Genomic DNA, 24,880 nt, shown 5'->3' with positions numbered 1-24,880 from the left:
GCTTGAAGAAGAAGACCAATCTTCCAAGGTTTCTACTCAAATTTGTTACTATATTATTCATCAAGATATGAATTCTTTCACTCTTGGGATTCATTTCCCCAAGAGGTACATTCAAAGATGATTTTAAAATCATCCAAATTCAAGATTTTTCTCTACAAATGGACGTTCTTCTAAATATGGAATTGTGGGTTCATTATGACAAAATTGTGATTTCTTAGGTCTAATTAAGTGTATATTGGTGGGAAATTGATTTTTTTAATTGAGATTTTGTTTGATCCATGTTTCTCCCCCAAATTCCCCAAGTCTTGTATATTGTTTATGATTAAATTGAAAGTGATGAATGTATCCATTGTTAGACTTGTGTTAATCATTTATTTCATTCTTGACTGCCTATTGTCATATATTGTTGAGTTTTGCTCTATTCCTTGAAGAATTCATCGATGTAACCCTAACCCTAACCCTAATCTTTGGATTATGTGAATTGATGGCTAGAGTTAATGGAATTTAGGGTGTTCTTGTATAATTGGTTATTGTATGATGAGGATAATGGGTTGATGGGTATTTACCATGAATTTGGAAACAAATCTTGGATGGATTGCTTGGAAGCCATCGGTAAGACCTTCAAGGTCATGAACTAGTATTGCTATTATGTTATTGTTGGCTTATCCTTGATAATGTTGGTTAATTGAAGTATGAATGATGAAGTTGTGAAGGTATGATTATGTTATGAATGTGATGAATTGTAAGATTATGATAGGTGTTACTATGTGCAATTAGATGTAATTCTCATATACATCCTATGACTATGTTATGAAGTAATGATCTCACATAATATTGGTTTTGATGAAAGGACATTCTCATCATTTGACCTATGATCAATGTACATTCTGTATAAGGGGTTAATCCCCTAGGGTCTATCTTATGAACTAATGTTTAAGAAAGACTTCAAGGTTATTTAAAAGGGAAATTTAGCTTAGCACCGAATGAACATGACAATGAGAGGTGTTCCTTCATAAAGGAAGGCAGGTTCACACTATGTTCTCTCATGAGGTGTAAAATACAATGCTAATTATCATAAAGAGAGTTTATAGTAACAACCTCCTAGTTCCTAAGCTATGTGCCCCCATAGGAAGACTAGCTAATGGATCTACCTAGATGCTATCATGATGTATATGTCCTACCTTGGCAAGTAAGATTCCCTCCTTCCGGCGTGAGGGGACAACACCAAATTCCACGTTTAGCTCACATGGTCTATTGTGTGTTATGGCAAAGTATCCCAAAAGTTAAAACGAATGAATCAAAGTAAGAAGATGAACACTAACTACGACTACTTAAGTGGTGTTACTTGATGTAGGTAAGGGTATGGGACTTTACCTATACATTGTGAAAGTGGACCTTGAAGGGAGTTCTAGGGTGGGTTCTTTATGTATGAATAATATATATGTATATGTATATGATGTTGATCTTGTATTATGATTGGTTTCATTTGATATGCATATTGTTGGTCTAAATTATTATTTATGATGTTGACTACACTTATTATTATGTTATATGTGGTAAAGGCAATGCTTATGATCTCTTTGCTCATTTACTTGGTTTATGTGGGGCTATGGGGCATCACATACACATTGCACTAGTGGACTTGGATTGGGGTTATGACTTAGGTCTTGTGATGTATTGATGGGATGAACTCTAAAACATGAATTGTTGATTATGTCTTTGTTATGATGTTACTCTTGAACATGAATATGAATATGTCTTATTGTTGTTTTGGTATGGACTTGTATATGTTCTTGGTATGTGCATAAAAGGCTTTCAAAGTGAACTTAGCATGTTTATAGTAAAATGTCCCTTTGTGCATGTCTTCAAATGGTTTATTTGCATATATCCATACTTAGTACATGTGGTTTGCACTAACCCATATTCTCTCTATTTCTACAAATATGTAGGTTCGGGTCGCTGAGGTGCTTGAAGGCCATTTTCAAAGAAAATTCTGATAGTTCCCAAGTTGGTGGAGAGTCCTCAAGTCCGAGGATGAATCCCATGACTATAGCTTTTCCATTTAATATTAAAGACTATGTTCTATCTTTCTCAATTCTAAAACTATGACTGTATTCTCTTATAAAACAATTTGTAATGAAGTAAGGGCTAAGTCCCAACTTTTATATTCCTATGATTAGATGGTTATGTGAGACGGATATTAGACTCTATTCGTGATAAATGATAAGTCTATGTAAACTTCGTATGTTAAGTTTTAATTTTTCCGCATTTTTACCTTTGATATGAAATGAAGTATGCTAAGGGCTTGTCTAAGACCTCTTAGAGGACGAAGACGCCGGTTATGTCGAGGGGGTGCACCCCGGTGGTGGCAATAACCATGTTAACTATCACTGAAATAGATTTATGTTGTCACTGAGTACGAGGTAAACCTTTGATAAAACCCATGTTAATTACCTCCCATTTCCAAGTAGGAATGTTGATATCTTGTGTCATATCCAATGGTTTCTGATGTTCCACCTTCACTTGCTGACAGCTGGGGCACTTAGCCACAAAATCTACTATATCCCTTTTTCATACCATTCCATCAATACACTCTCCGCGTATTAAGATAAATCTTAGTGTTGTCTGGATGAATAGAATAACTAGAATAATAGGCTTTTGCAAGAATATTTTGGAACACATGTCGACCCTTATAGTGAAGCAGACTATCTCTCACTTAGGAGAATACCTCAACCCTATATTCATGGACTGCACCCTTAAGTTCGAGCAATATCGGATCACTGTATCACTTTTACATAATCTCCGCTACCAATGAAGATTCTGACCCATTTTAACCATCACACCACTATCAGATACACTCATGAGACAAAGTCCTAGATGAACAATCATGTGAACATCCTTTGCTAGCTCTTTTCTTTCTTCCTCAATATGTGTTACACTATCCATACATTATAACACCTCCTAAAATGACTTAGGTGGAACTAGGGCCTAATGTGTGTGACATGAAGTCTTGAAGTCCTATATTGTTGAAAATGATGTTTGAGGCAGTGTCTCAAGATTTGGGTTAAGTTTGAAGTCAAATGTTAAGGGACGACCAAGATGTTCGACGACTAGTCACCTATGTGCCTTATGTTTTTTCATTTGCTTATGAGTGAGTAATGAGTTCTTCAGGTCCTTATGTGATTGAAAATGGTGTTTAGATTCAGCATGTTGAGTTAGGTAAGGTTTGGAGGTTGAACGTCCTGTGATGTTCGTAAGATAGCCATTTGACATCCTTGTGAGTTTGGATGTGTTTTAGCATGTTGTGTGGCTTGTTTGATCTTGTAATTGTTGGGAGATGTTCCTAATAACTAGATGTATATGTTTAGAGGTTTAACATATGGGTACAATTCGACCTAGGACCCACAAGGGGCCCTAGAGGAGGACCCTAACTCAAGACTTGAAGCTGCATGGCAGCTTGCATACAGTGACAAACGACGGCCAGTCGATGGAACGACGACTCATGGACTTGGGGCGTCGATTGAACCTGGAAGTCTGAAGGTTGAGGAGATTCAGGAGTAACCAACGGTACCCCCCATCGACGGGGCGTGGTCTCACCCACGAACCGTCGATGCTAGGGCGTCGATGGTGCTATAAACTGCCTGAAATTTTCTGTTAAGGCTTGGGGGTTTTGGGAAATTCACCCCAAGTCTTATAAAATAGGAAGACGGTTATTTTGGGTATTTAAGGGTATTTTAAGAGTATATAATTAATAAAACTCTCATTTAAACCCTAGTACCTAAATAAAAACATATTCCCTCCCAAAGTTTCTTCAAAAACCTCCATGAGAGATCAAGGTGAATATAGAGCTTTAAGAAGTATCTTCATTGGAGATTCTTCGTCAATTATCATTGGATTCTTCTAATAAGATATACTAGTTCTTCATTTAAGGCTTTCTATCACCTTAGAGTCAATTTCAAAGACGATTTTCAGAGATTTCAAAAAGATAAAAAAAAAGTCGAATTTCTACTCTAAGTCTTGCGTTCTTGCATGAAATGTTTCCAAACATTAAGATATGATATTATTGATGTATAATTGATGTTTTTCAATGAAATTCTCCATGAACCCTTGACCTTATCAAATCTCTCAATTTGACTAAAATATGGGTTATATGATCATGCTTTGATATCAATGAATTCATGTGTAGATTATTATTGGCTCTTGATTTATGTATAGATTATTATTGTATGGTTTATATGATGTTTCAATTTTATCAATTGAGTATTGTATATTCTTAGATCTATTAAATATTGAGCTTATAGAATTGATATTGACTTAATGCTTATGAATTCTAGGGTAATTTTCTGTGGACTATTGAATGGTGTAAGAATTGTATTCAATTGATGTCTAATTGGTCATAAATATATATATTTAAGTGACCTATATTCTTTGAGTATTATAGTTTATGTATTGAATTAATGTTCATGGCCATGGGTAAGGGTCTATTGGTGTTGAATTGGATGATTTAGCTTTGGATTGAAGTGGTGAGATGGAATTGGTCGTATGTTTCCCTAACTCTCTTAATATTATGCATAGCTTTTGTATTACAATGATTATTGGTATGGGCCACTTAGGTGGCGATGCTATGTGAATTAATGTGGCCTTGTCGGCATTACTTTATGTATTATGATTATCATGGCCTTGTCGGCACTACATAAAGTATCAAGATGATTTGTGTACGATATTTATGTGAAGTATGAGCATATATATCTACATATGAAGTAATGTGAAAGTATTTATTCCTTCTATGTATATTAGGAGATCATGTTAGACTATGACTATGTGTTCATGTGTGTAGTCTTAGAGTTGATGCATGATTATTCCTACTTGACTATTTGAGTATATGATGGTTATATTGATGATGTTATAGTAATGTATAGGATGAAATAAATATGATGAGGTTAATTCCGAAGTTTTTCAAAGAATGATATGCTATATGTGATAAAGTAAAGAATGTTGTGTCTTGTTTTGGTAGACTTGTGTCCCTTACTTGATACATGTATGAATCATATGTGAATATGGATGTCTTGACTAGGTAGGCATAGTGTACCCTTGTCATGTATGAATGAATGATATGTGATACCTTAAATGATGTTAAGAAGGTCATGTACGTGGAACCTTAAACCTAGTGGTGAGGTTATTTTATGAATTTGAAGTCGAAGAGCCATAATAGTATCCTTCATGTAAAGGATGATGGACTTAGGGTTGATTGGATGGAACAGCATCATATCATCCTTAGGAATGTCATAATGAGCTATCTTAGTGGCCATTGAAAGGTAGCCCTAGTGGACCTCTTTTGTAGGGTGAATGTGATTGAGTTATGAACTAGATATGGAACCTCTTCATGTGATCCTTTAATGTCAATCACTCTATGAAAACAAAGGCTAGCACCGAGTGAGTGTGTCATGGGAAAGAGACTAGAGTATAATGTAGCTCTACTTGAGAATGAGACTAGAGTGCATAAAAGCCTTTCATATTTCTTAACCATGTGCCTACATGGGATGTTTCCTAGTTCTACCCGCGGCAAGTAGAACACACTCATCGGAGTAGGTTAGAACTTTGGATTCCATGTCTAGCAATCATGGTCTATGTGGGTTATTGCCTATTCTCATCATATGGGATACCTACTAGCATTAGAAGTTCTATGAGGTTTAGATAGTGGTATGGGACGCTATCTAGAACTTGCATAATAGGCTTTGAAGGTTTTAGTTAGAGTCCCTAGGTCTTGTCCAAGACCATTACTTGAATGTCCTAATGTAATGAATGAGTCTTAAATGAACTAATAGATGTAATGACTTAAGTTAAGAAAGCATGTAAATGAATAAGTACTTATCTAGAGTAGTTAAGGGTTGTCTAGTTAAGGTGTGAAGGGGGCATAGGAATGGTCACTTCATATCTTACCTAGATAAGTCTTAAGAATGAATCTAGTTAGGGAAGATGGTTGATTATATGGACATGATCTAATCCTTAGGTAGTCTTAAGCATTACATAGGTAACCTTGAAGAGGTCGATCATGGACGTTATCTTCTTGTTTTACTTATGTAAGTCTTTTGATAGCCTTTGGAAGGAGAATGTCATATTACCTATGTGTTGATGTATTAGTGAGGATATATCTATCTTAGGTATTCTATAGGATCTTTTAAGTGTGTGTGCAAGGTATTGTATGGGCGGATGCTTCACAACTCACTCAAGTGAGACTTAGAATAACCTTTTGGTAGGAGAATCTCACGTACATATGTTTGATGTATTGTAAGTATGTATATCTAATTATAGGAAGTCTTAAGGATCATTTAGGTGTGCCTAGAGAGGTCGCATGGGCGGTCTCTCTTTGTCTTATTTAAGTGAGTCTTAGGATAGCTTTTAGTGAGGGGATTACATGCTAGGAAGTTTCCAAGATAAACCTAAAAGACTTCACTGTACAGTGAAGGAACTTCACTATAACACTGATATAGTTCACTGTATTGTGTGCTCTAAAAATATCACAAATTGATTAAATGATTCCTTATGTGTTTCTAAGTTGTTAAATGTTGTTCTTATGCTTATAGTATGATGTTTTAATCAAAAGTCATGAAATTGCATGGCTTCCATACTTAGTGCATCTAATGGGCTAACCGCTTATGTTTCCCTTTTCTACTAAAGTGTAGGGAATTGGAAGTCTTGATATGCCATGGAGGATGGATAGGTTTCTAAGGGTTGAAAATGAAGTATTGGTGAGTCTTCATCAATTCGAGGACAATACCCACATGTTATTTTATGTCTTAGTCTTTATTTTATGTCTTGTATGGGCTTAGTCCCAAGTGTTGTATACTCCAAAGTTTAGATGGTTTAATGATATGTTGTAAAAGCTCTAAGTGAAAGTCTTCCGCTTGCGTAATGATTATAGAAAGATTTCTTCGTATGTGAAGAAAGTTTTAAATTCTTAGTTATTTTACAATGTTTATTATGCCATGAATGATATGAGTGGCATTCATGAGACTTCTTGAAGTCTCATTTGCCGTGTGGAGATACAAGGATGATCTAAGTTCTAGGGTGTACTTACGGGTCGTTACAAACTTGGTATCAAAGCCATGTTTGGGAGTGTCTTAGTTGTCTCATGAACTATATCTAGTATAGTCTTGTTCATAATCTGAAGCGTGCCACATTATGAATAGGAGGATATTGTGTGCTAGGAAAAGTTTCACTTCTTCATTCAGCTAATCGTGCCTAAGAGCTTTGTATATAGTGTCTTTCCCTTGTTTCCTTTATGTGTTGGTCCCTTGAGGGTGACTTTATGAAGATTGGTTGAGGGCGAGAAAAGATGAGATGTGACTTGTTAGATGAGGTGTGACCTTTAAAGGGTAGCATAGTTAGAAAAGAATGGTAAGGTATATTGTTAGAAATGTGAAGGAGTGGTTGTTGAGATGATTTGAAATGGTTTAAGACCCAACCATAGAAATAAAGGTATGATATTTGAAAGAGTAAAGGTCAATTTCTCTTAATAAGGGGGAATGTAGTGGTTAGATGGTTAGACCTTTGAGAGTCTTTAGTTTTCATGATATAGACTTGGGTGAGAAAGTATAAGTGAGGTTTAAGGTGCCTTGAGGGAGTTCCTTGTAGTAGATGTTATGTTGACCTTAGAATGGGTTTCTCCTAAGTGGGGGAGTATGGTGAAGAGTATGGTTGTTCGGAGTGAGGTGCCCTTAACCTTTCTTTATGTTTTTATTTCATCCTAAAACAAAGAGTTCTTAGTAACTTGATTGGGGTAGGAGTCTTTTGTGAATAATTAATTCCAAACATTGTTCTTATGATATACATGTTTTGGTTGAAGTTTTGTTGAATGAGAAAATGAGTTATCATGCATGGTATCTTCCTCATGGTTCATGTGAATCTAGTGTAGGTTGCTAATTGTTTCATTAAGATGAACAGTGAGCATATTTAAATGATTATATGAGATTGGTTGACTGAGAATTTATAAGGAATTTCTTAAGTGTTGCATTGTTAGATTTTAGAGCATGTTCATTGTAAAGTTGCTAGGGGTTTTTGCTCACTGTAAGGTTTTGTAAAAATTGACTAATTCATTCTTTGAACGAAAATTGTTTTAATATGGTTATAACTGATGTATATTAGCATGATAATGAATATAAAATGAGTTTTGTTATTTGGAATTAATGATGTGAGTCTTATGGCATAACAAGTTGTAGAAGTTGTTCTAGTTTCTTGTTGTTTTGTAGTTCTCTTAATTATGTGAAATTGATGTTTTTACTTGATTTTGTGTAGTATAATGTTTTGTATGGTATTTTCATGAGATGTTAAGTTGAGTCTCTACACTTGGAAGTGTTCGAAGAGTGGCAAGTGTCACTCGAAGACGAATGTTGTCCAAGTGAGGGACAATATAACACCTCCAAAGATGAATTAAGTGGAACTAGGGCCTAATGTGTGTGACATGAAGTCTTGAAATCCTAAGATGGTTTAAAATGATGTTTGAGGTAGTGTGTCAAGATTTGGGTTAGGTTTGAAGTCAAACGTCAAGGGACGACCAAGACGTTCAATGACTAGTCACATGTGTGCCTTATATATTTTCATGTGCATATGAGTGAGTAATGCGTTTATGAGGTCCTTATATGATTGGTACTGGTGTTTAGAGTCATCATGTTGAGTTTGGTATGGTTTGGAGGTCGAACATCCAACAATGTCCGGTGATGTTCGAAAGATAGCCATTTGACGTCCTTGTGAGTTTTGATGTGCTTTAGCAGGTTTCTTGGCTTGTTTGATGTTGTACTTGTTTGGAGATGTTCCTAATACCGATAGTACATGTTTAGAGGTTTAACATACGGGTACAAATCAACCTAGGACCCACAAGGGGCCCTAGAGGAGGACCCTAACGAAAGACTTGAAGCTGCATGGCAGCTTGCATGTTGTGCCAAATGACGACCCAAACGACGGTCAGTCGATGGAACGACGACTCATCGACATTGGGCGTCGATAAGCCTGCAAGTATGCAGGTTGAGGAGCTTCAGGAGCAACCAACGAGACCCCCATCGACGGGGCGTGGTCTCACCCATGGACCGTCGTTGCTAGGACGTCGATAGTGCTGTAAACTGCCTGCAATTTTCTGTTAAGGCTTTGGGATTTGGGGAATTTCACCCCAAGTCGTATAAAAAAAAGGACAGTTATTTTGGGTGTTTAAGGGTATATTAAGAGTATATAAGTCATAAAAATCTCATTTAAAACCTAGAACCTAAATCAAAACCCATTCCCTCCCAAAGTTTCTTCAAAAACCTCCATGAGAGCTCAAGGTGAAGATAGAGCTTGAAGATGGATCGTCAATGGAGTTTCTTCTTCAATTATAATTGGCTTCTTATAATAAGTCATAGGAGTTGTTCATCTAAGGATTTCTATCACCTTAGTGTCAATTTCAAAAATAATTTTCAAAGATGAAAAAATTTAATTTCTACTCTAAGTCTTGGGTTCTTGCATGAAACATTTTCAAATATTAAGATATGATATTATTGATGTAGTATTTATGTTTCCCAATGAAATTATCAATGAACCCTTGACCATCTCAAATTTCTCAATTTGACTAAAATATGGGTTATATGATCATGCTTTGATATCAATTAATTCATGTGTATATTATTATTGGCTCTTGATTTATGTATAGATTATGATTGTATGGTATATAGGATGTTTCAATTTGATCAATTTAGTATTGTATATTCTTAGATCCATTGAATATTAAGCTTATTGAATTGATATTGACTTAATGCTTATGAATTCTAGGATAATTTTCTATGGACTATTGAATGATCTAGGAATTGTATTCAATTGATGTCTAATTGGTGTTAGATGGATAAATCTATATTGAATTGACCTAAAATTCATAGAGTATTATAGCTTATGTATTGAATTGATGTTCATGGCCATGGGTAAGGCCTATTGGTATTGAATTGGATGATTTAGCTTTGGATTGAAGTGGTGAGATGGAATGGGTTGTATGATGCTCTAACTCTCTTTATATTATGTTGTGCTTTTGTATTACAATGATGATTTGTATGATCCACTTATGGTGGCGGTTCTATGTGAATTGATGTGGCCTTGTCGACATTACTTTATGTATTATGATGATCATGGCCTTGTCGGCACTAGTTGAAGTATTAAGATGATTTGTGTAGTTGATTTATGTGAAGTATTAGCATATCTATGTACATATGAAGTAATGTTAAAGTATGTGTTCCTTCTATGTATATTAGGAGATCATGATAGACTATGACTATGTGTTCATGTCTGTAGTCTTAGAGTTGATGCATGATTGTTCTTACTTGACTCTACGAATCTATGATTGTTATATTTATGATGTTATAGTAATATATAGGATGACATAAAGATGACAAGGGTCATTCCTAAGTGTTTCAAAGAATGATATGCTATATGTGATAAAGTAAAGAATGTTGTGTCTTGTTTTGGTAGACTTGTGTCGCTAACTTGATACATGCACGAATGATATGTGAATATGAGATGTCTTGACTAGGTAGGCATAGTTCACCCTTGTCATGTATTAATGAGTGATATGTGAGAACTTAAATGATGTTAAGAAGGTCATGTACGTGGAACCTTAAACCAAGTGGTGAGGTTATGTTGTGAATTTGAAGTCGAAGATCCGTAATGGTATCCTTTATGTAAAGGATGATGGACTTATGGTTGATTGGATGAAACGGCATTATATCATACTTAGTAAAGTTATGATGATCTATCTTAGCCGCCATTGAGAGGTAGCCCTAGTGGACCTCTTTGGTGGGGTGAATGTGATTGGGTTATGAACTACATATGGAACCTCTTCATGTGATCCTTTAATGTCAATTGCTCTTTGAGAAAAAAGGCTAGCATCGAGTGAGTGTGTCATGGGAAGTAGCTCTACTTGAGATCGAGACTAGAGTACAATGTAGCTCTACTTGAGAATGAGACTAGAGTGCGTAAAAGCGCTTCATATTCCTTAACTATGTGCCTCAATGGGATGTGTCCCAGTTCTAACCTTGGCAAGTACAGCACCCTCATTGAAGTAGGTTAGAACTCCGGATTCCATGTCTAGATATCAAGGTCTATGTCACTTATTCGGAGTAGGTTAGAACTCCGGATTCCATGTCTAGCTATCATGGTCTATTTCATTTATTAACTATTCTCATCATATGGGATACCTACTAGCATTAGAGAAGTTCTATGAGGTTTAGGTGGTGGTATGGGACGCTATATAGACATTGCACAATAGGCTTTGAAGGTGTTAGTTAGAGTCCCTAGGTCTTGTCCAAGACCATTACTTGAATGTCCTTATATGATGAATGAGTCTTAAATGAACTAATTATGTAATGACTTAAGTTAAGAAAGCATGTAAATAAATAAGTACTTATCTAGAGTAGTTAAGGGTTGTCTAGTTAAGGTGTGAAGGGGCATACAAATGGTCACTTCGTATTTTACCTAGATAAGTCTTAAGAATGACTCTAGTTAGGGAAGATGGTTTATTATGTGGACATGATTAAGCCTTAGGTAGTCTTAAGCATTACTTAGGTAATCTTGAAGAGGTCAATCATGGACGTTATCTTCTTGATTTATTTAAGTAAGTCTTTTGATAGACTTTGGAAGGAGAATGGCATCTTATCTATGTGTTGATGAATTAAGTGAGAATATTTCTATATTAGGTAGTCTATAGGATATCTTAAGTGTATGTGTAATGGATTGTATGGGCGGTCGCTTCACAACTCACTCAAGTGAGACTTAGAATCACCTTTGGTAGGAGAATATCATGTACATATGTTTGATTTATTGTAAGTATGGTATCTCATTATAGGTAGTCTTAAGGATCATTTAGGTGTGCATAGAGAGGTTGTGTGGGCGGTTTTTTTTTGTCTTACTTAAGAGAGTCTAGGATAGATTTTAGTGAGGGTATTACATGCTAGGAAGTGTTCAAGATGAAGTTAAAAGACTTCACTGTACAGTGAAGGAACTTCACTATAACAGTGATATAGTTCACTGTAATGTGTGCTCTAAAAATGTCATAAATTGATTAAATGATTCCTTATGTGTTCCTAAGTAGATAAATGTTATTCTTATGCTTATAGTATGATATTTAATTAAATTCATGAAAATCATGTTATTTACTAAATGTCCCTTTTTCATGATTTTTGTATGGCTTCCGTACTTAGAGCATCTAATGTGCTAACCGCTTCTTTTCCCTTTTTGACTAAAGCGTTGGGAATTAGAAATCTTGATATACCATAGAGGATGGATAGGTTTCTAAGGGTTGAAGATGAAGTATTGGTTATTCCTCATCAATTGGAGGACAATATTCACATGTTCCTTTAATGTCTTAGTCTTTATTTTATGTCTTTTATGGGCTTAGTCTCAAGTGTTGTATACTCCCATGTTTAGATGGTTCAATGAGATGTTGTAAAGGTTTAATGTTTTAAATGAAAGTCTTCCTCTTGAATAATGATTATGGGAAGAGTTCTTCGTGTGTGAAGAAAGTTTTAAATTCTTACTCATTTTACAATGTTTACTATGCAATGAATGATACGAGTGGCTTTCATGAGACTTCTTGAAGTCTCATTTGCCATATGGAAACACAAGGATGCTCTAACTTCTAGGGTGTACTTGCGGGTCGTTCATACATAGTTTGCTAAGGGCACCTGCTACTACATTTGCCTTACCACGATGGTAATGCACTCTCATATCATAGTCCTTGAGGAACTCAAGCCATCTCGTCTTGTGAAGATTCAACTCTTTCTAGGTGAACACATACTTAAGGCTCTTATGGTCGGTGAACACATATACGTGAATGCCATACAAGTAGTGTCTCCAAATCTTTAGTGCAAACACCACTGCTGCAAGCTCTAGGTCATGGGTTGGATAGTTCTTCTCATGCACCTTAAGTTGTCTAGAAGCATAAAATATAACCTTACCTCACTGTATCAACACACAACCTAGGCTAACTTTGGATGCATCAGAATAAATCTCATAACTGTCTGAACCCTCTAGTAGAGACAAAATAGGAGTTGTAGTCAACCTTGTTTTCAGTGCTGCGAAGCTTTTTTCACAATCATTTGACCACTAAAACTTGACTTTCTTCTGAGTCAACCTAGTCAATGGAGAGGCTATGGAATAAAATTCTTCTACAAATCTGTAATAACCCGTTAGACCAAAGAAACTTGAGATATCAATAAGAGAGCCAGGTCTGTCCATTGTTTCACTGCTTCTATTTTTTGGGAATCCACACAGATCCCTTCGTTTGGATACTATATGCCCAAGGAAAGCTATTGGCTCTAACTAAAACTCATACTAGTTAAATTTGGCGAATAACTGGCAATCTTTGAGAGTTTGAAGAACAACTCTCAGATGACTCGCATGTTCTTCCTCATTCCTAGAGTAAATGAGGATATCATCAATGAATATTATACAGAACAAGTCCAAGTACTTCTTGAACACTATGTTTATCAAATCCATGAAAGTTGCAGGAACATTGGTTAGTCCAAATGACATTACTACAAATTCATAATGCCTATACCGAGTTCTAAAGGCTATCTTTGGAATTTCACTATATTTGACTCTAAATTGATGATAATTTAATCTGAGGTCTATCTTTGAAAATTACTAGCACCCTAAATTTGATCAAACAAGTCATGAATACTGGGGAAGGGATTCTTATTCTTGATTGTGACCTTGTTCAACTGCCTATTATAAATGCACATTCTGAGAGAACTATCTTTCTTCTTCACGAATAATATTGGTGCACCCCATGGCGAAATACTAGGTTTGATGAAGCCCTTATCTAGAAGGTCTTTCAATTGCTCACTTAATTTCTTAAGCTCTACTGGAGACATTTTGTAGGGAGGAATAGAAATACATTGGGTATATGCGAGGAGATCAATTTTCTTTCAGGAGGAATTTTGGGAAGATCTTTAGGAAACACTTCAGATAACTCATTGAATAGTGGGATTGAATCAAGAGTTGGGGTTTCAGAGCTTGAATCCTTAACCCAAACTAGATGATACAGACAACCCTTAGATATCATCTTTCTAGCCTCAAGGTAAGAAATCAATCGACCCATAGGTGCTAAGCTACTACCCTTCCATTCTAAGATTGGTTCTTCTAGAAATTGAAAATGAACTATTCTAGTTTTACAATTGATTGAGGTCTAACATAAATGGAACCAATACATGCCTAGAATGACATTGAAGTCTATTAGTTCTAACTCTACAAGATCTATTAAGGCAACTTTCTAAGATACATTAATAGGGAAATTTATGTATACTCGTCTAGCTATAACTAGGTAACCTAGTGGAGTATTGACTAAGGAAGGTTCTGAGGGATTTTTTGGACTAAAATCAAACTTTATCTCTATATAAGAAGTTACAAAGGAAAGAGTATCCCCTTGATCTAACAAAGCATTAACATCGAGATCAAAGACTCGTAACGTATCAGTGACTACATTAGGAGAATCTTCATGATCTTGGCGATCCTGAAGAGCATAGAGCCTTTTTGGCATTGTCCGACATCAGTACTATATGAGTTACCCTCGTGAGTGGGGCGACATGTCGATGCTGCTGAAGTTGTTGACTGAGCTCTACCATTATTACCTCATTGACCCTGTTTAGAAGAACAATCCCTCAACTTATGGCTAGACTTCCCACATCAAAAGCATCTTTCCTTTCCTTCAAGGAACTCGCTCGAATGGTTCAGACCACACTTAGGGCACTTTGGGTAGGTTTTGGTAACTAAAACACTTCCCTGAGACTTAGAGCCTGATGCCTTACCTTTCTGATCTTGTTTGAACTTGGAGGATGGAAAAGTAGCTGATGAAGGTGCTAGAGCTGAAAATGTTTTTTGACCGTGCGAGCAATTTCCACCACCCGATTTCTGTTGATAATACTCATAATTTCCAGTCTAGCCTTCTTTTTCTCCTTATCATATTCCCTAAGATTATCACCCCAACCTGTCGAGCATGAGTCATGATCCTAGAGATGTTCATATCTCCCAATACCATAGCATGTTTACACTCTGTCTTTAACAAGTCTGACATTCCATATAGAAACTTATTCATCTAAGGCCTGGAATCAGCAACCATGTGAGGATAATACCTAGAGAGTTAGGTAAAATTAAGCCGATACTCTTGGACTATCATGCTACCTTGCGTTACGTTCATAAATTCCTATGTTTTTCCTCCCTTAGCACTCTTGGGAAGAACCTCTCCAGAAAGGTATCACTAAAGCAATGCCAACTAATACGAGTTGCATATGTACCCCTGTTATTCTTCCACTGAGTATCCTATATATGATCCACGTCCTTGAGTTGGTAAGATGGAACTGGAGCCCGCTTATTGTTCTGTTTGGCCACATTTTGAGCCAACATCTGAATGGCGTTCTTGAACTCTGCATTCCAGACTTTTTGGTCAGGGGCTGGAGGAGTTGCATTTGAGTTCCTCATATTTCCATTCCTAACATTATCTCTACGAGGAGGCATTATCACTGAAACGTAGAACATCAATTTAGAATGGAATTTGATTGTACCTTATGCACGATAAGAGTAACAAGAAAGTGATGATTTTTCCTAAAACACTTTGAAGCCTTCTTCTTATTAGTTGTGGTGCACTTAAAATCCATAAAAATGAATCTACTTAGTGCGGTTTTTTAGATATCCTAGGAAACTTTAAACATAGTTTATGATGTCAAGTTCGTCACTTCCCGAGGCTACCCCATGGATTTGGACACTTGACCTAGGATCACGAGTGACCCCAAGTTAACCCTACTGACATTATCATAAGCATACTAAAGATAGACGGAACAATAAAATAGTGTGGAAGATAAATCATAATAAACTAAAACGATGGGGAATACTCATATACTAAATCTGAATAGATGAAAACTATGAGTTTGAGTAAATATGAGAAATTAAACACTAACACTAAATCTAAAACTAAATATGTATGAAATAAAGCCTCTACTTACAAGAAATGTTGGGACATGCCCTAACTAGATCTAGAAAAATTGAAACTAAAATACTAAAAAGTGAAAGATAACATGACTATTGTCCTCGGAGAATGAGGACTCATGATACGCTTAAATTACACTACTTAAAGAAGTATAAGTCGTTATCATGTAAAGAACCCAACTTGTAGGTTCAGGCCGATCTCATGAAAAATGTGATCTAGACATAAACTTAACGAACTATTACATTCGTTTAGCCAAGATATTCCCGAGACAAGTAAGTAAAAGAGGGGGAGGTTTATGAACCAAATAATTGATTGTTGTTAAGAAACATTAAATAGGATTTCAACTTTGTTGTTATCAATAAGAGACAGTAACTAGGGTGTATGTGTTCCATAAGCTCATAACACAATAATCTTAGTAATAAAAAAATTCCGAGTGTATTACATGCAAAGTGAACAATTAGGTATCTCTAATTCCTTGATCCGAAAAATAGAAAATTTCACCGAGCACCTTGGTCAACCTACGAGTGTATCATTTACTAACACTTAATTTTACCTCACATTGACATCACATAAATGTATGACTTAGTTTTCACCCTCGCACTAATTGACATTAGATTATTAGATAGTATCACAGTATATATTCGTTGATAATTCTTTTCTTATTAACTACCTCGTTGAGCCGACAAGTAGCAATAAGGCTAGTTATAATGTTAGCCACCATTAAAAAGACTTCTAGACTAAAGAATTATCAATACATGCAAAAACACTATTGAAGAATTGTCTAGTTACTATTGATACGTTGTTAATCCCTCATAGTTCCCACAACCCTAGTTGTGGATTTAGTTACTCATAATACCAAGATCACAATTCATATTTTAGATGAAGAAATCATGAACTCGCGTAATGAATAGAAGAAACCTATAATATCAACTTGAATTTTAAAGCAAAAATCTTCAAAATGAACTCCGGAAATCAAGAATTGATAAAGTTGCAACTTAATCTCCAAAGCCAACAACTAGAACAAAATTAATGATGACTAACCCACAATAATAAGGTTTGCACGCCCCATATATAGAAAAATAAGTCCTAACTAAAATGAAACTAAATAAGGAAATAAAGTTTGTAGATGCGGTTGTTATTGACGAGATTGACCTACGGACCGTGGACTGACCTACGGATCATAGATCCCTTCCGCGATCTGGGACTTAGGCAAATTTTCCAACTTAAAAAAATCTTCATCTCTGACACGATCGATGGATCAACAATATGGACAGTGGTTCAATACACGATCTATGGATCCTAGTCCGTACCTCACTATTTGAAATTTTCAAAATCAGGTAGTGGAACACCCTCTCTGAATCATCTGACGGACCTGCAGTATGGTCCGTAGATCGAACTATGGTTTGTCATTCATAATCGTGGCTCCAAACTTAGTCAAGACTTCCTTGATTTCATCTGCAAGCTTTTCCCATAATCTTTACCATTTACCTACATATCATGAATGGACCTACGGTTCATAAGTCAGGTTCGTAGGTTATGTTTTCTGCAATATTCCTTCAGTTGTATCCTAACATCCACATCCGGACTTATTTCCTGCAAACATGATCAAAACACATTAATAATAATACAAATGGCCCTAGACGCACACAACTCTTAAGTGAAATGTATTAAAAGTATTATAAAATCACGGTATATCAACTCACCGTTGATGATGTTGAACTGGAGACCGAGGAATGGTCTAAGCGTGACCTGGATGTTGAGAACCTGGACCTACATCACGAGAAAATGTAGTGTAGAGTATGTGTCAGTACTTGAGAGGTACTGAGCATACATGATATAGTAAAGCTGAAATAAACATATAACTAAACAAGCAATAAATAAAGAGTATAATCTAAACATAATATAGATATTGAATACCACGCTAATTGAATCCAATGATCAAATGTAAAACATAGTGAGACTGAATATTGACTGTACTGAAATGTGGTCGATGCAATGGAGTCCGATGCATACACCTCATCGAGAGGACCCAATACACCCGTCCAAAGGTGTAGAAGCATGTCGGCATGATCAGTTAAATGATGTCACATAGAGGACTTACAACCTATGTGGCTAGTAGTTCTGGGACAATTTGGGTACGCTGAACCCTAGTCCAACTCGGTATTGTGTTACTCCCATAGATTAAATGATTAACATATTATGACTGAATTTTTGTAATACACTGGATAGTAAACTGACATGCAAATTTAAACTGCAATAATTAATCTGATAATGAGGCAGACATAATTGAGGCATGTATAACTCAATGCTGAAATATCTAACCTAATATGTGTAATTCAATAACTAAAGATATACATAGTCAGGGTTCTAAAATTCATGCAAGAAACGAAGTAATAACATGATAAGCTAATTTGGAACTCACTAGTGAAATCCAACATACATGGTAACGAATTCGACAAAGAAATCTTTAAATTTTGATGTTGGAACTGATGGATTCTTGCTACGTTCTTGAACTATGGCTCTGTCACCTATTCCTTCTCTCTAGATTTTATTTCTCTAAATTTCAATGAAAATCTAACTTCCATAAGTTCTACTTATATTTCTAGGCTAAAACTAATCAAAAGCATGTAATTTTAGGATATAAACAACGTAGTTTAGGCATCCAACGAATAAGGAAAAACACCAAAATAACCTTACATAAAATCTGACATGGACCGTGCAAGGGACCACAGACCAAAGAAGGCCCCCGTGGTCTTCTTTTGGTCCTATGGTTCTGAGAATTATAGGGATTGACTTCTCATTGCCTTTCCTCTTGAGATAGGATAGAAAAATCTTGTGCCATACTGGGCTAAATTGTCATCATCAGGATATTTCCCCTCACAATGGTGTATATCTCATTCGATCCCATTAAGAAGTGTATGAGTCTCTTATCTTGTTGAGCCTTGTGTCTCTTTGCTTTTCCACCACAAGTACACCCAAGTGCATTGACAATTGATATCAATTGTGTTCATATCCTCCCATGGATTCTTTGTTTTTGTGTAATAACCACTGATATCTAGAGTTCCTTGCACCAGATCATTTATTTCCTTTGAAGGTTGTAATGTCTGCAGCTATTTTTCGGATCCTATTGGTCCTCTAACTCCTCCAAAAGTTCCATAGCATTGCTAGATATTGGAGTCCATCTCTCAAATCAAGTGAAAGTGAATTTAGAATCCAAGAGGTCACCATGACATTGCATCTCTCCCAATGTGGAAACTCAGATTAGCGGAGTCTGTTTTCACAATCTTCCCGTTAGTAGAACCAGTTTTGCTTTTCATTGACAAGGTTCTAAGAATTGCTCTTCTCCATGATCTATACCCATTTCTATCAAAGACAACATGTAACAATGTTGAGCATGCATTCTCTGATGGATGTAGGTCAAATGAATAGAAGTATACATTCCGACAGTGCTTGTGTTGTTATCAGGTTGAACTCAACTGTATTTGAACAACTTTCAATATAGATGAAATCATTTGAAGATGAAGGAAAATGCAATAACGATTGATCACAGAAGTCGGAAAGAGATCCACAAGATTGAAAACATGGGAATAATAATTCCACTAAACTAAATCAAATTGGAATGAATAAAATAGAGAAACCCCACAATATCGCAATTTCGTGGTTTACAAAAAAATAAATGAGAATGGTACAATACTCACAATCCAAAATCAAATGTTGAATGAAGTTGTCCAATCCTATGCTCTGATACCATGAAAATATTGAAAACAAAAGTGCTGAAATAAGCTTGAGCTCTCTATTAATGGAGCTCGAATTCAAGGAGAGGGAGAAATGCAAGAAACTTCTAGAAGAAAGAATTGGGATTTGAGCATTGTATTCTTACTAATTGAGTTGATAAGCATTGCATTTGTGTGTTTATATGCACATTCATGAGAAAGGAAATTAGCTAACTAAAAAATTAATTTGACATTTTCTAACAAACTTAAATAATCTTCTAATTCTAAGTACTTCTAACTACCATGACTTTTCTCACTAATTCTATCAGCAACAAAAATCAAAAGGAAACTATACTGCACTTCTTCCAATCTCAGCTCACATTGACATGGCAGCCCCAAATCTCCATTCGAGCTACTTATCATATCTGAGGCAACTCTGGCAGCTCCGACTAACTATTCTCGACTCATTGTGGTGTTGTAACGTTTTTGGGCTAGAGCGAGATCCATATAGTCAGTCAAAACATTCACAAACACTATTGGTTAAACGTCAATGAATACTTCTTTAGCTCTACTAACTTCTTCGACAATTTCTCATGCAGATAAAGCCAATCATACAAATCGTACACTTAACTCGACCTTTTATTGAAGTTTATATAGAACATTACCCTAATTTTTGCAGTCTGAGCTCCAAAGAGCTAATGCAGTTTCTTACAAAACTCATACAAGGGTTTGCTTCTTTGACTCGTAAACTTTGCAGTAGGTTTAAGATGTTCTCTTCTGGTATTAACTGTTTTGTACTTAGTTGTATTAATTACTTTAATCTGATTTATCACCCCAAACTGATGGTTGTTATTACTTTTATGTTGTAACTTCGAACGATTTTTTTGTTTTCAAATATTGAATATGATAGTATTTATATATTAAAAGGTTTGTCTTTAGGTTAAATATTTATAATATTTTATATGTGTTCTTGCCAATTTCTAAGAACAACGAAAGGTACACAAAGTTTTAACTATGTGATATGCTTGGTAAAATTATGGACTTTCTTGAAGGAATTATTATATCTTGACTTTATTTATTTATTTTTTAAAAATACATACATCTATGTACCTACTAAAAGTTATATATTATATATTTTTAATGATCACTAAATTCATTATATGTTTTACTACTACATTACTTTGAATTCTTAATTTTTCTTAAACTTATCCATACATACATATGAAACTTAATTAATTATTTAATAAAATATATCAAAAACATATATCAAAAATATAAAATAAATAGTTATTGATTTGTTTGAGAAGCAACTCAAAATGGGTTAAGCAACAGTTTTGAAATCATCATATCTATCTCAATTTTTTCTTTTCTTAAAATATATGTTTCCTTCTTTACCATTTATGAATCGACATTGTTTTCCTTTACAGTTAAATAGTTGCATGAGATCATGATTTTTCTTATCTTTATATTATAAACGAATTTGTAAAATTTTAAATTAATTTGAAATAATTTTATCAAAATATCATTTAATTGTAAGAAATATTTTACTAAAATATTATATGATTATATAATTTTTTTCACTATCTATACAATTGATATGTAATTTTTACAAAAATTTTAAAAGTTTGAATACCATGCCTACAATGTGATATAGAACTGATTAAAACCTTTTGGTTTTATGCTTAGTATTATTATAACTGTAACACTTTTCTTAAATTTTATTTTAGTCTAACAATTAATTTTTTGAATATATTTATTGTTCTATGAAAAGGGCCTAAAATACCCTCGAAGTTTTTGAAATGGTACAAAACTATCCTCCATCCACCTACTGGCTCAAAAATACTCTTCTCATACACTTATCGGCTCCAAAATACCCCCGTCATCCACCTTTGAGTTTAAAATTGACCACTTATTTAATGATTTTAAATTTAAATTATTTAAAAAATTTTTTAAATACTTGGCGCTCAACTATTGGTAATTTATTAATATAATTGATAAATCAATTCATTACCCACTCATTACTAATTATACTCCACCCAATGAATAAACCCGCCCCAAATCAACCTTATTAAACAAAACCCAGAATCCTTCCTTTCTAAGACTATGTTCTTCTCAGTCAAAATCTTCTACGTTTAACAAAATCCTCCATTGATTTTCAAGATTTTGATAGATTGAAAAATTGCCTAGTCAATTTTCTATTTTTTGGTAGGACTTTAATGGAATTGAAAATCGCAAGAACCAATGAGTTTTTAAGAAATTGATTCATGATGAAATGATGAAAGAGTGATAGAAAATTTTCTTTTACGTTTATAAGATTAGTGTTTTACTTATTTCTCAGTTAACTTGTCTACATTACTGTATTACTCAAAAAAAAAAAAGACTTGTATTAGAAAAATTTATTAAACTTATGATTTAAGGGAAATTGAATTTTCAAAAGAATAGAGTCGTCACTTAATTTTTGAGTAAAAATTAAGAAAAAACAAGTTCTCAATTGGATTTAAATAGATAAAAATCAATTTGAATACATTCCGAGAAGGTGTTAGGCCCTCGAAATGTCAACTAACTTGCGGTTGACCGGCGATTTAGCTAAAATGACTTTGACTTATTTTTAAAATTTTAACGAAGTAAAAGAACTCATTTATTCTATTTATTTACTTGCTTATTATTATTGTTTGAAAAAATTTATATTAAGGGAAAATAAACTAAAGGGAATCATTCTAAAGGGAATAACTTAAGTGTTGACAAGACCAATATCTTCAGATAATTGATTAAGTCAAACCAAAATCAAGAAAGATGTTAGTTGATACAATAACAAAATAATAGGAATAGTGAAAGAAGAATCAAATTCAGGCCTGTGGCCCAAATTCATAAACCTCAATCTAAAGGTGACCCAAAACAAAGAATTGGGTCCATTAAAGCTGGATCTTCTGTTGGGCCCCTTTTCACTTGAACCTGATGTTGAAATTTCTTTAGGGTCTTTAGACCCATTTTGCCTTTGAAAACAAACTGCTGTCATTTCACTTTTTGGGCCTTGTTCTGCATTTTCAGAATTGTAAATTTTGTTATAACATTTTATACAATAATATTATCAAGTTATGACATTAGATTTCCAATTTCATTGTGTAGCATTTAATATCTAATTAAAAAGAAATAATTAATTAAAAATTAAGGGGATAGGTAATAATGAATAATTAATGTTAATAATGAACCCACTGACAACACAAATCATGAAACTTTTGTTTCTTTATTAATTGCTACATTTAATGCATGTAGACACGTTTGTGAATATGAATAGTTGCACTTTTTAGAGAGTTTAATTAAAGTTAAATATATGATTAGCACCTTTTTAGGGATATTAAACATTTGTAGATTATCATCATTGCCTTAAATATCTCTAGTTAGATAAAATAATATTTTTTTTGAATTAATTCCTTAAAAAACGTTGTCAACCAGATAATAACACATAATATTTTTATAGTAAAATTAACATCCCACACACATTTAAGAGGATAAATATCAAATTGTAATTATACTCTTTAAAAATAAATTACTTATAGCATATTATTATCATCTTATAGCTCATCAATTAATAATATATTAATTAAAAAATTTATTTAAAAATAAACTTTTTGTAGCATATTATTATCAAGTTATAGCATATTAACTAATAATATATTAATGAAAAAAAATTATTTTATTATTTAAATAATAATTATTTTGTTTAAATAATTAGTTTCATTTATTCACTTACCTTTTATCAATAAGACCTTTTAAATTATTACTAATTAATCAATTACCTTTTAAAGTTTTTAATATAAATAATAAATTATTAAATATTAATCAATTACCTTTTAATGTTTTTAATATAAATAATAAATTATTATTTATTAAATATTAATTAAACTTCATATTATATAGTTATCTTTTAAAAAACAAAATCTAAAAATTAGGGATTTGATTTTAATTAATTTCATATTATATGGTTACACAATGACTACCCACCCATATCAACCAATACTCTTTTATCTTCCCCCAATACACTCAACATCTCCCCTATTTATATTCTTCTCTTTCTACCATATTAATTTTGCACGCTTTTTTTCACGTTTCTCTCTCTATTAATCAATTAAAGGGAGAACACGTTTCTCTCTCTATTAATTAATTAAAGACAGAACACTTAATTTCTCTGTCATATTAAATCTGAGCATACATATTCACACCCTTAATGTCACCTTCAAGTACAAACCCTTTCAAGCTTTAAACTTATTTCCCAAAATTAGATTAAGCTTAAAATCCTTATTCAACTACATCTCTATCAATCTTCCACAAAATTAGGGTTTTTATTTTTCGACCATCAAATTCACAATATTGCATGATTTTCGGAAAAAATCGTGTCGTATAGATCATCAAACAGGTTTATTTCTTAAAGTTTTAATTTTTTCTCTAATTCTTTTGTCAAATTATTTAATTTTTATATGTTGTTGCTTGATTTTAGGAGAAATTTGTGTTGTATAGATAATGCAGGTTGCTTCAAGTTTTATATTTGTTTATGTCAAATTTTTTAATATTTATTTGTCTATCATTTTTTAGGATCTGGGTTGTTGAATACAATGTCTAAACCAAATACCCTAAGGAGATTCACAAGAGGTACAAACTACACCGGTAACTTCATGGTTGAAATACCATCTTTTGATCTATGTAAAACTCAAATTCAATCGCAAATCTCAGGCTATACAACTGCGATGGAATTAGAGAAGAAGTCGAATGATGAACTAGTAAGGTCTAGTCCTTCTAAAAGGAAAGTAGTGTCAACTGTGAAAGCAATCGGAAAAAAATGTTACAAGAGGAGGAAAGTAAATAATTCTGTCCCGGACATGATTGGAGAACCGGTTGTTAATGAAGAACAAGACGAAGTGAGTGAAGAATTACATAGTTCATCAATTTCTTCTTCTTCTTCTTCTTCGTCTTCTTGGTGTGTGAAACCAAGAGATGATTTTGACTTGTCACAAAAATCCAGCAGTAGAGATCTTGTAACACTCATGTCTGTATGTTGTATAAAATCTATTTAACTATATATGTCATAATATATTGACTGTCGTATTTAATGGTAGTATGCTTAAATGAATATTTGCACTTTATTAAATGTGTATGATTTTGGTATAAATTTCGATTG

General features: G+C 34.0%; 1 protein-coding gene across 1 annotated transcript; it reads left to right on the top strand.

Moving 5' to 3' along the window:
• The first annotated feature begins 24,294 nt into the window (after positions 1 to 24,294).
• On the top strand, positions 24,295 to 24,880 carry LOC114077240. The gene is made up of 2 exons (XM_027916970.1): positions 24,295 to 24,354; positions 24,436 to 24,880. The coding sequence occupies exons 1-2, from the start codon at positions 24,318 to 24,320 to the stop codon at positions 24,774 to 24,776; spliced, it is 378 nt and encodes a 125-aa protein (XP_027772771.1). The 5' UTR covers positions 24,295 to 24,317; the 3' UTR covers positions 24,777 to 24,880.

The sequence above is a fragment of the Solanum pennellii genome, chromosome 5 (genome assembly GCF_001406875.1).
Source record: "Solanum pennellii chromosome 5, SPENNV200".
Classification (NCBI taxonomy): domain Eukaryota; kingdom Viridiplantae; phylum Streptophyta; class Magnoliopsida; order Solanales; family Solanaceae; genus Solanum; species Solanum pennellii.
Note: the sequence above shows the minus strand (reverse complement) of the source record. Positions and strands in the feature narration are given on the sequence as shown.

What these genes read in the sequence shown, in the direction of transcription:
- LOC114077240 (XM_027916970.1), top strand. Translation starts at nt 24,318, where the DNA reads ATGTCTAAACCAAATACCCTAAGGAGATTCACAAGAG. An exon ending in CCTAAGGAGATTCACAAGAG is followed by an intron (nt 24,355 to 24,435) that starts GTACAAACTACA and finishes CGCAAATCTCAG; the next exon opens with GCTATACAACTGCGATGGAA.